Source organism: Pagrus pagrus (genome assembly GCF_965226575.1).
Source record: "Pagrus pagrus genome assembly, chromosome: 6".
NCBI lineage: Eukaryota > Metazoa > Chordata > Actinopteri > Spariformes > Sparidae > Pagrus > Pagrus pagrus.
In genome coordinates, this window is record NC_140190.1 from 27,654,736 (window position 1) to 27,669,150 (window position 14,415).

At 40.4% G+C, this 14,415-nt stretch overlaps 1 protein-coding gene across 4 annotated transcripts in view; it reads right to left on the minus strand.

The window, feature by feature from the left end:
• atp11b (ATPase phospholipid transporting 11B) overlaps nt 1-14,415 on the minus strand; it is a 60,632-nt gene that overhangs the window by 4,748 nt on the left and 41,469 nt on the right. For 2 of the 4 annotated variants that reach the window (XR_014622711.1, XM_084354347.1), the window contains 2 exons: nt 12,621-12,784; nt 380-5,795 (listed from right to left, as the gene is read on the minus strand). Coding sequence is in view for 1 of the 4 variants with exons in the window: in XM_084354347.1 (XP_084210473.1) it covers nt 5,714-5,795; nt 12,621-12,784 (246 nt within the window). In the remaining 3 variants the exon portion in view is untranslated. Of the gene's footprint in view, nt 1-379; nt 5,796-12,620; nt 12,785-14,415 lie in introns of those variants that run through there. The other 2 variants (XR_014622710.1, XR_014622712.1) reach the window with 2 other exon arrangements.

Genomic DNA, 14,415 nt, shown 5'->3' on the forward strand with positions numbered 1-14,415 from the left:
GAATTTTTGTGATAATTGGAATTTATTTTCAAATGATGAGAAAAACATTTTATTAATGTGTAAAACTAGGTGGGAAAAAGAATTGTGTTAAATCATGTGGGGAAAAATAAATGTAAATACATTTTTTTCTCCATTTGATTCCACAAAAAAGTCAAAGAGTTTCCTTTTTACAAAAGTTTACATTGAAATAATTATATTTACTATTTTTTATTATACAGGGCACAATTAAAAGTAATTGCACCACAGTTAGCTAGCAGCTAATGTGCACCTGTTGTCCCTGGACAGGTAAACTAAAACACAGAACAGCGAGTACGTGATCTAGAACGGCAGGTACATGAGTCATAAAAGCACTTCAGTGAATGAACTTGCACGCCAAAGACCCGTTTCTAAAAAATGTATTTATTTCGTAAATAGAACCGCATCTTCATAAACATCAGCTATAAGACAGATTTACAGACAGGAGGAGGAGGAGGGAGGACAGACGGACACATCCAGAGGTGTCCGTCAACAGAAGAGTGATGGTGGTGGTTTATCAGTCGTCTGGTGCAGAGAATAAAAATGATTTCACTGACATGATCTGCAGCCTCGTGTCGCGCTGGCTGATGCTGAGTCACAGGACACCGCTGCAGAAAACTGATCCTTTGACATGGATTGAATTTAATTTAGACTCCCCTTTTTAGCTGATTTGATCAAGGAAACCTTAATTTGATTCAAGTCTGCAAACCGTGGCTGAGCTTTCCGAGAGCATCTCTGCACTGACGTCACCTCTCAGCATTTCTTCTTGTTTTTCAGTTTGAAACTTAATTTTCTGATGTTACCTGGAGATTCGCTGCCGATTGTTTTCATGACTAAATGATTAGTTGTTTGGTCTGTAAAATGACAGACGATGGTGAAAAATGTGTCTGTGCTGCAGCTCGACTTTACACTTATTCAATATCGGGCCAATATCTCCAGAAGCAGGAGTACTTTATTTTAATCCACACCTGTTGACAGACTCGAGCAGCTCTTGGTGTTTTTAATAAGGAATCCAATTAAACTTGGATGGTGCATCCGATGACATGATCATCATCTGTAGTCGAGGCTTGATGAAATATTAAATTTTCTCCTCCAAATTATGTGGCTGAGTAATCTCCTGCTTCTAGAAATACCCCCGAGGCCTCGGAGCTAAACCCTGCTGCTCTCTTGTAATGAAGCTTTGGTGACGTCAGCGCTGTGATACTTTGGAGAATCAGGTGTTGGCTGTTACTTCTGTCACATCTTAAAAAAATATAGTTCAAATCTGTTTTCTGCATGAATAGCAGTGAGGATATCACTTGAGTGCCCAAGTTACTTTTGATATGTTTGAAAGAAAATCTGTACCTGGATAGAACCACAGTATCATGAACTTTACGTGTTGCTCTGAAGCAAAACTGACTGGATGTGAATGTAGAGGCCCAAAGTGTTGAAAACCATGAATATAGATAAACAAGAAGTTGTGTCTATACAGTTATATTTTTTTGACATTTTATAATTTCACCTTTTTAAAAATTAAATGTCCAACTCTGTCATTTATTCATTCTAACTACAGACTTTTTGAAAAAGGACATTTTAAAGAGGAAACTGATATTTTTGTTTTAGTTTTAACTCTTGAAAGAAGCAGTTTTTTTTTCTCATGTAACTTTTCCCGTTACTTTTACATCCCTGTGTGGGGCGCACCTTTCTATACGTCATGTCTTATTTCGTTTTGAACACTTTGGGTCTCTGTGGTGAGCACTAGGGGGCATCAGAGCCGCTCTAACACTGCAGGTGTTTCTGCACATACAGCATTGTTTGCCTCTGGCAGGAGAGGACTCATCTTCCCTCCTCTGCCATATGCTCTGATGTCATGTTATAACTCCACCGGGTCACAGCTCTGATGCCCCCAAATTCCCCGGATCACCGAGTTTATTGCTGAGTCCAGAGAGGAATTTTACTCCCTGCTTTAAATTAGTACTTCCTCTGAGGGCTGATTCTGGCACGTCACACCTTTTAGGTCTGGTTGATGATTCCATTGTCATCTACTGACCTTCAGTGGAGTCACACTCCGACATTATAATAACGATTATCTTCTCACTAAATGTTATCTACTTGAATTTAGTTTGGCATATGTTTGCTGTTTCATATGCGTCAGTACTGGAAATGTTTTACTTGTCAAAAGAAAGAACTGCTCAGTCTGAAAACTAGGGATGCACGATATGGATTTTAATTTAGCTGATACTGATAATTACCTGCTTCATATGGCCGATACTGACTAGATTACAGATAAGTAAGGAGTGTGCAGATGCCACGTACGTTAAGTCCATGAAAGCAGGCCTTTATCATCAGCTATAGTTATCGGCTTTAATTTCACCAATACAAATTAATGGCAGATGATAAAAATTCCCCAATATCGGCCCCATATATATCGTGCATCTCTAATTAAAACTGTTTTGATTATGCCTTCTGTGGCTCTGAAGGAGCACTTCAAAGTAAAATAATAAAATAAAAATAACCCTGATGTCATCTGGGATATCTCATGTGGAGGTGGAAAGATGTTGCCATTTATCAGGCAGAGGGAAGTTGCAGGATCCAGTGCTTAAGTCTGGATATCTCTTCCTCTGCTGCATCAAATTTGACCTTTTTTAAAGGTATTAAAGGGGTTTTATTGGATTTACTATTGCAGTTAAAAAACAGCGGTCAACACTGATGCAGCAGAGGCCAAGATATCCTGAATTTAAGTCTCTTTTCAAGCTTCAAAGATACTGGATCCTACAGTTCCCACAATAACAATCAACAAGCTCTCTGACCTGTCACATGCCCTCATCTTCTCAACTCAAGGACCTCATTTTAAGACAAATTTTCTATAAAATTTACGAAATCTTAAGCAAAACTCAAGATTAACATCAGGCTGAGTAGGGCCTCCATGACGAGTACACTGACCTTTGTGGGTAAAAACTGGTGACGTGCCCCTTTTTAAACAGCATTTACATGTATTTAGCAAAATCCTGGTACAGATTACAGATATCATATGTTTATTATGGTTGATTTTTTTTCCCTAGGATGGCAAAATCAAGTCATTGTTCAACCAATCAATGTTCTTGATGCCAAACCCTCCTTAGGTTTGACATCAACAATGTTTGTTCACTGAGATTGGATGAACATTTCGCACCACATAAATGAGCTCAAAGGGTTAAACAGAACTGTTTGGTTGTTGGATGGAGAGATCTAACTGAGAGGGACTTTTCAAATGTCCTGTAACAAACTAACATTCAGGCTCTCAGCTGACAGCTGCTCCGTTACCTTTCAGGTCAAACAAAAAAATAGCTTCCACGGAGGTTCAACCTCCCGATTACACGTCTAACATCAAGTAAAATATTTTGGGAAGTTGCTGCATTCAGGCCATCATACACATATATATTGATATGTAAGAAAAGTTCAACACAAACACAGAAAAAAAGTATTGCAATAATAAATAGACACTTTCATTGTCACCTGTATGAACAGAAAGGATACAACAGGCCAAGTATGCATCAAACAACAGGTACCATTTTAGAAAATAGAAAACTCGATGAGCTGACTGACAAAAACATTTTAACTCTGATTTTCAGCGGAAACATCCTGCGACTCTGAATGTTCCCTGTGTGAGCTGAGGCATGTACGAGTCATTGTCGTGTGGCTGTTGATGTCAAGTTTAAAACGGTTGTCTCGAAAGGTTTCTACGTTAAACTTCTGTCAGTCACCTTCAACTGAATTCTCCCAAAAATAAGAACCGTCAAACTTTTCCTCGTTCCACCGTTTTTTTAGTTTTTTTTTAAAGAAGAAGAGGACAAACACCAAAGGGGAACATCTGACTATTGACCTGCGGCAGCACGTGGCCACTGAGGTCGTACAAGAGCTTACAACGAAGGCTACGTACCGGCCTTCCTTCAACCAACATGGCTGCCGTACAGGACAACACAGCAACACTTCCACACATACACACTTCATCAGCATGTGGAGAGAAACACACATGACGTGAAAAACAGCTAAAAAACATGATTCAGATGATTTTGATGGTGAGAGACGAGCGATGATTTGAGAAAACAAAAGACTGTGATTTCTGTGTGTGAACTGTGCAAACGCTCTGCTTTTCTTTTCATCTTTACAGAAGCTGAATTATATGTATCTGATATATATCTATCTCTCCAAAGATAGAGACATTCTGCTGTCCGGGTCGACACATCAGCCCTGGTTTGGAAAAGCATCTCGCCATTAAAGCCATTTTTGTCTCACTGAAATAAAATATCTGTTTTTCACACCTGATCTGATACTCAGGGAATATATCTATGCAGCTGAGTGGGGTACCTTCAAGTCTGTTTGAACAGATGCTATAAAAACTCACTGAGCATCATGGTCTTTAATGCTAAGATGTCTTTGCTAACCAGGCTGAATGAGAAAAGGCATTTAAGGGAACAAGTTTCGTAACAAAGTGACAACAACAGGCTCAAACAGCTTCCATCTGCAGTACCTTCAATCATCTATGAAGAATATAACCTCTTGAAAATGTATGGCTTTTTAAACAGACCCCATCCGGCCTCCTTCAGAGCAACGCACCACCGAGATAGAGGTCTGAACAGTCAGACGATAGAAGCAGCACGAACAATAATAATAGTCTTCTTAACAATATAAGCTTCTGTACAAACAGGCACAAAAATAAACATCTTTTAAACTCCAGTCGGCATCCTTTGGTCTTTGGTTCCACAATGAGATGAAACTCCTTGCACAGCATCGAGCGAGAACTGAAGGTCCGAGGGAAACAAGTCTAGATGTCATCAGAGAGCTACAGGGCTGAGGGTGGTCTAGCTTTTTCCCTTTCCATCTGAGTGAGAAATGAAGGTGCAGCGAGGCGACAGCTCAAAGAGGAAGCTCATGGAAGCGACGTGATGTCAGGCCTTAGCTGCTAGCCGACACCTCTGAGATGCACTGTTAATGTAGTACGAGTTTGCAGCGTTTCAGTCCTGGTGCTACGTGGATGAGCCTGGTGTCTACAAGCCAAGTCAGGTAACATCCAAACCAGCTCGGTGAGGTTACAGTTCCGAGGCTGAAATGATTCGAGCAGGACTAACGCCTGACATTAGCTAATGTTTGTGGCAAAAAGTCGAGATGGTCAGGAATCTCCATTCTGTGTCTACAAATGTGTCACAGAGAAACAAAGTCATTTTTAGGCCAGTTGCAAGAAAAAAATAAGTTTGGTAACTGGACTGAAAATGAATAATAAAAAGCTGCGTGACAGTTCATGTACCTGGGCTGATCTCAGAGGGCAGCACCTGTGAGCTGACACGTCTTCTTCAGCTTTTGAAGGGAATTTAAATAAGATATTTTCAGGTAGTTTTGTGGGACTTGCAAACATCCTGTCAGCAGCAAGATTCTGATAACCGAACGCCGACTTGCTCCATTTCCTTCCATGTTTCAGCTCCTCTGTCAACCTGTCTTCTAAGAATTGATTCATTCGAGGAAGCAAATTATGGAAGAATAAATCAGCCTGCTGCAATGAGCCGAGTCCTTTGGTTTCACATAATGCGACAGCTCCCATCTGCGTCCAGCTGAGAATGCACTGACTTTAAACTGAAGGAGGTTTATAAAATGGTGGCAGGGCGGGTGGGGGTGTGATTATGATTCATGGTGGAGTGGTAGCTCTCCCCCAGCTCTGTGTGTGACAGTCAGTGGCCTCTGGGAGTCAGCAGTGGGTGGCCTCGATGGGTGACAGCGTCAGGATGCTGCGATCGTTGGAGTAGAAGTTCTCCGTGTCGCTCCAAGACCTGAAAACAGGCAGCAGTGACTGAGGGTTAGGAGGCTGACGGAGTGTGTGTGTGTGTGTGTGTGTGTGTGTTTGGTAGGCTTGGCTCCCACTAGCTAACACACTGTTGTCCAAAGGTTTGTGTTTACAATCTACACAACCAGGCTGGAATAAGCAGAGAAGGGTGAAGGATGAAAGAGTGAGGAGTTAGTAATGGTGGGATGCTGTTAGTGGTGAGTGTCACAAGTCTCTGCTCATCACCTCAATAATCCAGGTCTGTCGGTGTCAGCTAATTAAACTTGTTTTTGTTTTTTTTGTTTTTTTTAAATCGGGTCCAACAATATAACACTTAGGGCTTCAACTAAAGATTATTTTCATTACTGGTTTACCTTTTTTTTTTAAATATTTTTTTTTACGAATAATAGCTGAATTGTTAGTCTATAAAACATTTAAAAAAAAAAGAAAAGAAAAAAAAAAGTTTGAAGTGAGACTGCACAAGTATTGTACTTTTGATGCTTATCTCTATTTTACCTAAAGGGTACATACAGAATTAAGAAAAAATGCCAGTGCAGTGAGGAAAATGAGGTCACTAATTACTGCACTAAAGCCTTAAATTTCGCAACTTTAGGACCTGCTGATACCCTGATCTGATCAAACAAAAACCAGGGTGGGAAAAACTGGCTTACATCCACTATTATCTCTACTTTCTTTCATTGGTGTGAAAAGCAGCAGTGTGGAGTCAAAGTACATCCACGTCCTTGGAGTGCTTGCAAATGCAAATGATGCACAGGCTTTGGTGCTGAGACGGTCTCAAGGTTTGGATTTAATAAAGCTGTTCAGAGACAGCTCATTAGACCTTGAAGTACTGAATGTCTCTGCTCTCACACTTCAAACATTGTGGTAAAGGTTCTATGCTGCAAATAAGGCTATGCCTTTAAATTTAATTTTCGTTTTTTGAATCTGTCTCTGGTTTGTTCTTGGAGGAGGTGAGATGAGACTTGAGCTACTCAACTCATGGACAAAAATCAACATGGTCATCACAAAGAGAAATAAATCATGATCAACATCCATCAACATTCATGCTTCATATGTTCACTCTCAAGATTTTCTGCAGGTAAAATATACATGCTTAACTTTAACTCGCTACTTAAATAATCTTCACTTTTTTAATAGAAAAATAGGTATTCTATCTTCCACAACAATAAACATATATGCATATAGTATAAAATCTATGCAATACTCTATAGATTTATCTAGAGACATGACAGAGGCACAGTCCCTTTCTGTCCTTAGCTTAACGATCTGGATCTCCTTTGGAAATGTCTCACAAATACTGATCTAGTACACAATCTCATCCAATTGCAAACTACTCCAACTAAATGGCCAGTGATTGGGCTGGAAGAGACTAAAACACAAAGTGGATAAATAATGAAAGTCACAGCTCTTAAAGGTCACAACAAACAGTGGACCGCCACCACACTGACTCACATCAAAGCAGTCAGCGATCAGAGCTTTTGCCTCAAAGCACCAGCAGGGAGGAGCGGAGAGACTGTGGTTCTACATCCTCTGAGTTCAAACAGACTCTTCTTTCTAGCTGCTACACCTGATCTTCACATGACTGCACGTGAAGCGACTGAAATGTGTGTGTGCAGCTTTTACATGCTGAATATATGAGGCACTGTACCTGTCAAACTACATGTGTACATATTTTTTGATTTCTAAATATCAGCTGCTCTACTCTGAACAATTCTCACCACCTTTAAATTAAATGCTGCTCTGTGAGATGAAGACAACCGTTTTAAGACCTGGTGAACGGGAAAACAGGGCCACCCAGGGACTTTAAATAGGCTGATGACTCAAATGGTGGTTTGACTGGAGGCACTCTCTCGTGCTACATCACCAGCTCAGCTGTGTTTCAGGGCTGGGGTCAAACAGAAAACATCTCAATGCTAAAACCATCTTTGCTCCGCGGGTTACGACAGAACAAAGAGGATGTTAGCACCAAAACACTGTCGGGATGAAGCCGGTGGGAACATGAACCCAAGAAAAGAACAGAACAGGCAGATTTCTGACAAGACAAAGCTCACGGGGGACGTTAACAGCACATGAATAATTAATCCGGAAGGTCGAACAACATTATGCAGATTTCAGACACAGAAGGACAGGGACACAGAGAGGACAGAAAAAGACAAGTGCAGGAGGAAGTGTGTGTGAGGGGGCACAAATACATACAGGTTTACATTGTATACAAAGTACCAAAGGCAACAGCAGCCCCCATGCAACAAGACAGAGTCTGGGCATTCTTGTTTTGTAGCCAGTAGTGGACAAGAAAGGTGGAGATCTGGGTATACTGTAATATAAACATGTGGAGAAGGTAAACTCCACCCACCTGGAACACCCCTGGTTATAAAACGAGCATGCCTTCAAAGTTGGCCTCTTCTCAGAAGCACATATAAGGCTTCAGGATCAAGTAGAAAAAGACTAATAGATACAGGAAGTAGCAAAAAAACAAACAAACAGACAAAAAAAAAGACTCTCCGAGACTACATTTCCCAGCAGCCTCTCTGGTTTAGGGTGTGGTCCCCTTGTTCAAAGTAAAGAGGAGGGGGAGGAGCAAGGAGTTTCAGACAGCAGCTGAGTTTCCATCCAAGATTATAATTATGATTTTAAATCAGAATGTATAAAACACACAGTATGTTATTTCTGCCACTAGGGGTCTCTCAATCAAAACAAAACACATAGGTAGGTGTGGGATCATGGGAGTTGTTGTTGTTGCATTTTTGAACAACCACCATAATGATAAAAACTATCTGATGTCATTCAGGCAGAAATGTTGAAGGTAATGCTTTAAAGTTTGTCCACATTTTGTTCAGTCACGTTTGCCGACTTCCTCCCTCACTCTGTGCCACTTTCACAGAAGTTATAGTGACAGGTGACCAAATGAGACCGAGCGTTTCCTCCAGTAAACTTGTTGATTCTTCGGGTTTGGACATTGCTGAAGACATTTGGGAAAAGCATTATACTATATACCAAAGATCTACAGTAGTTGTTTCTAGACATTTTAATGCAGAAATATTACATATTGTTTCTTAAAGTCCGACATGATGAACATGCTGCAACTTTGAATCACATTTCCAACTGTTATTTAAAGCAGACTTACAGAATAATGTTTTAAAACTAAATAAGGCTGGTTCAATTGTGTATGTTTAGATTTTTTATGGATATATGCCTGCTAAATATGTTATTAATATATTATTGTCTTAGATTTTTGATAGCAATATAGAGGTAACTGGTAAAACATTTCTTGATACTTGATTTTGGCGCCCAGTCGTAGCATTTCTGGAGGACTTTGTAGGAGATTTCAAAAATATCCACATATATATGGTGTATCGTGATACAGCATAAAAATATCACAATAGTATTTTAAGGCCATAACGCCCAGCTTCACTACCAAGTACCACGGTTCAATTGCATAAATGTAATTTTGGAAATGTCAATTGAAAAAAGCCATCGTAATCTAAACATCTAATTTAAATGTTTGGGTAAAATGAGTTTGACCTTTGGATGGAAACGCAGCTGCTGCGATTTGACAACTACATGCGGGCGAATATCTCATTCATTATGAAAAACATCTGACTCCTGACATCCGTTCCTGCTCTGTCGCCATTATTCAGCAACGGCCAGCATTCAACAACAGGCCAAGTCAAGCAGCCAGCTACAGTTGGGCTTCCAATATATAACCGATAAATACTTTATGTATATATATTTATATATATATGTTGGTAAATATCATAGCTATATGTCCCTTCCAGTCATTAAGCGTGTTATATAAGACTGGGTGGATATATTCCCTTTCCCCTATGGCAGTATCATAGCATTAAGGCTGAGTCTCACTAGACTTTCATTCGTTCTTTGTGGTTTTATGCTTTATTTTCTAAATCTCACAAGGTAAAGAAGGGGAGGGGAGGGGAGGGAGAGAAGAAGGTGAGGAGTGGGAAGAGGATGAAGAGAGGAGGAGAGGAGAGGTAATATTAAGGGAAAGAGATAATGAATAAAAACTAAACCTGCACATTCAGGCCAAATTCTATTAGCTGATTGCCTATTTACAGTATAAAGCACAACACAGCAGAGCGTTTTACTTATGTTCATTGTTTGTTTATCCCTCTGGGAGTACAAATTGGCTGCTGTTTGCTCAGTTGAAAGAATCCGATTGGCTGCTTCGTGCCAAGGTCAGAAAACAAATCAATCATTCCCACAGGAAGAAATTCATCTAAATTGAATCATATATTTAGAGGTAATCTGACCCTGAAGCAATCAAAATAATTTCCTTTCTTCCAGTGAAATGACCCCGACAACAAATGAAATAGAGTATTTCATAGTGCATATCTCACCCACTGCTATCTGGGTAATAATGAAAGAAATAAATATTAAAATGTGGGACTCATTCTATGCTCCTGTATGGCCGAATCAAAGTTTAAAATGATCATACGATGCCTAAGATGTTAGTTATTTGAACTCAGCCTGGCAGAAAATATGTTGTTATAGCCAGTCACAATTTTATGTCTCTAATATGAGACTGCTGGCAAGACTGCTGTGCCCTCCAGGCCTGACTGACTGGGACGACCCAGTCCTCGACTCCACCGCAGAGAGTCTGCAGGTTGCTGTCCAGAGGGGCTGATGGGAGGGTGGGGATCAACAGTGCATCCCTTATTTTGACCTGCATGCTGTCATTACCTTCACAAACACACACACACAGTCATGAATGAACAAACATGCGTGCCCACACCACCCGACTCTGTTCAAGGCCCACTGCAGAAGACTCACACACAAAGAACAAGAATGCTACATCTTCATTACTGATGTAATCAATACAGAAAGTCCCATGATGTTTTGGGGAGTATTGATTGCTCAGCAGAAAGGGCCGATCAGGTCAATTAATCAATGACCCCTCGGAGTCACTGGGATTCAGGACAAAAAGACACAATAACACTGAGACTGCAGAATGGGCAGCCCAGCAAACTGTGAACTCAGCTTCTTCATCTTTAAAGCTGCACTTGGCAAAATTTTGTTGTAGATGTTACATCATCCTTCATCACAAAGTGGAGATGCAGCAGAGAGGACTTTTTATCTGCACTTACTGAGAGCTCACTTTGTGACATGTTTCATTATTTACACCTCTCTCTGTCACTTAGAGCCACCAAAATGCAAAATCAAGTCCTTCATAAGTGGTCGCCACAACCCATCACTTATGAAGCACTTTCACATCTCTGCAAATCTGGTGTACAGATCATATATAACTCGACCAGATGTCTGGCCTCATCTCAAGTGGAGAAGCCCTCTAATGAACAAGAAGACCTCCCGTACAATATAGGAGTCGACCTAAAGCTAATAAGTCAACTTAATAACTGACATATAGACATCTGTTAAAGTGCATTACAGATTAGGCAATTTTCCTTGAAAACTGGCTAATCAGGCTAACTCCCACTACGACACCAACCTTTGATTTTAAGGGAGTATTGATCAGAAACAGAGGAGACAGACAGGACTGACAGGATAACAGATCGCAGCATAGATGATTAGGACATAGACACATGGGCTAATGGACAGACCGCCGTGATGTAGGGGCTAGAGAAGACGGGTTACATAGAGTAATATTGAGACCTGTTAGGTACCTGTATATAGCAAAGGGTTTCCAATGTAAGGGCCTTGAAGAGACAGTTCACCCCAAAATCAAAAAATAATTTTTCCTTTCCTCTTATCTGTAGTGTCATCTATCTATATTGTTTCGGTATGAGTAGCAAAGTTTTGGAAATATCGGCCGTAGGTCTTCTCTTGAATATAATGCTAATCAGCTTGTGGAGCTTTAAGCAACAAAAAGTAGATTTTTAAAAACTCAACAGAAAAGTCTCTTTACAGAAGTCATGATCCAGTTACTTAAGATAATCCATTGTGAGCAGTGTCGTGGGGGAACTATTGTCTTTCTGCTGAACTACCAGGACTAATCAACGTACCACCATGCAGAAGGAAGCGAGCATCTACTCATGGGCAAGATGTTTGTGCTCATGACAGCACGTGATGTAAACAATAATTGTGTCCAACCTTAGCTAGCTCAGTTAGCTAGCCTCTCATCCATGAGAAGATGCACCTTTCCATTTGCGTAGTGATAAAGTAGACAAAAAATTGTTCCTACATGAAACTGCTCACTCAAGGTCTGTGGATTATCTCGAGTAACCAGGCCATGATTTTGGAAAAGAGACATTGAGTCTTTAAAAATGTGTTTTTAAAACTCACATCTAGATGATAAATAGCCCTACAAGTCTGATTCATCTTTTTTATTTTTGAAGTGAACTGCCCTTTAATAAAAATGCTGGAATCAAATTTCTGCCTGACTAACATCTATCTGCATGCTACAGTATCTAGAGGGCATGGCCATCACAATCTTCAGTCATTGGTCTCTGTGATTTTGGTTACAAGGTGTACTGATATATTTCTGATAGTACACTACTGTGGCTGTAAGATTAAGATCACCTTTCTGCCTGGTTAATCATTACGTTCAGACTCTCCCAACATACACTCTAATGGAAATAAACTCAACAGTGCAGTCGATGAGTGCAGAACTCCTCGTTCAGCTGTCGTCCCAACCAGTCTCTTTGACCGTTCAAGACCTTGCTCCCCTACAACTATGTGCCCAATGACAGATCGGAACAAGACAGACTTACATTAGGGTTATAGCCGTATAAAGACCTATAACAGTCAGGACTGCAGCCCAAAATTTTTGAAACCAAGAGGTGCTGAGGATTCATCAGGTTTCATAAACATTGTTTCTTGCCGTTGTCGTCCTCCCCACCTGTTGCTGCGGCTGGATGAGTTGCAGTGATTGGTGCTGGCCTGGCACTGCCCGGTCATTTGCTCCAGGAGGCGGGCCAGGCGGGAACAGCCGCTCTGCCCATGTTGGTAGCAGCACAGGGACTCCACACAGCTGAGGGCCTGCGCCTGGGGGGCTGATAGAGACTGGAGGAAGGGTAGAGCAGGAGTAGGTGAAGAAGAGGGTGAAATGAAATGTTGGAGAGTGGTATGGACAGGGTAAGAGAAATCACAGAGAAGTTGGGAGAAGAGAGGAAGAAAGAAAAAGAGAAGGAAAGAGAAAATGAGTGGAGAAAGAGGAGAAAAGAGAAGAAATTAATACCAACACAAAACAGGTTTACTGTCACATACTGACAGGATGACGGATGACTGGGAGATGACATATTGCAGGCTGTCAAAGGAACAATGATGTACAGGGAAGAACATTCAATACATGCTACACAAAAGGGCTGAAATGTTGCAAATAATACATAAATCATCAAAAAGGTAAACAAATATTTCTTTTAAAAAACATGAAAAAAGATCAAAATTTTAAAACAAATTGATTTGCAGTATATTTTGTGGTAAAGCAGAGTAAGTCTGTCCTTATTTGGAAATGAAATCCGACTCAAAGTTGAGGTTTGACTGAACATTTCCAAAGATGTTAAACCTGAGATCTTTTTCAAATACCAACCTTTAACTGGTTTCTAATGAGCCAATCTACTTCTGTTTTGACAGAAGCACTGAAAGCTCCAGAGCTATCACATGAATGTACGTGACAAAAAACAAAACAGATTGAGATCGTTTTCCTTTTATAAATGTGAAAAGTTAACATATTGTCTGTATTTAAAGTAAAAGTAGATTTTTAGTATAAAGAAATCTCTCACTGCCTAATTAATAAGACTGAAAATACATTTTATGACCAAACAAACTTTTCAATGGGCCGGTGATGCATTGGTTTATAAATCTGAACGAAGCTGCTGCCTAGAAACCTGCAGGATCAGGTGGTTCTGTTAACCTGAGTCAGCACCCGAGAGACAGCGACAGTGTGTGATGGGAAAGTGAAGAGCAGAGAGACCAAGAGCAAACAGAGAGAAGGTGTGAGGTTACATTCCTGTAGTTTGCATCCTGAGCGCTCCTTTTCTACTATATGGACCCACTTCAGTGACCCACCTGATTCTTCCATAAATCTGCTTTCATTAAAAAAAAAAAAAACTTCATGCTATTACTGATTACGGCATTAACTGTGGAGATGTCTCTTGAGACTAAAAAAATTTAACTTTGGGGTACAGCGGCTTTTTGACTATGTAAAGTTTTTGTAGTCAAGTAAACACCAACATATTTTACTTTTGTTGATGATGGCTCCTGTGATGTAGCCCAATATAGCCATATTATGTAGCTGAAAGTGTGACCCATGTATCCCACAGTGCTTTGGATTGAGATTTTGCCGCTGTTTCATTTCTCTGCAGCAGAAATTGGAGACACTGTTGGCATGAAACCAAACTTCTGCTTCTTGGCTGGCAACAGCAAAACACAGATGGGACAAACTGAATATGATTTATTCCGGTAGTGTCAGGTGTCCCTGGATAATAAATGCAGGGTTTTGCTCTTCCTCTATCAGAAAATACTGCTTTTTCCTTTTGAAAAGGGTTTGTTCGTGTCACTGTGGCTACAGTCACCCTCTCTGTAGCAGAGAAAAATTGTGGTTGGAGTTATGTTATTATTCCAAACTGCGGTAAAAGCAGTGACAGCAGCCAAGCCACAGCTGTAGCCATGGATGGTATGTGTCCTCAACTAGT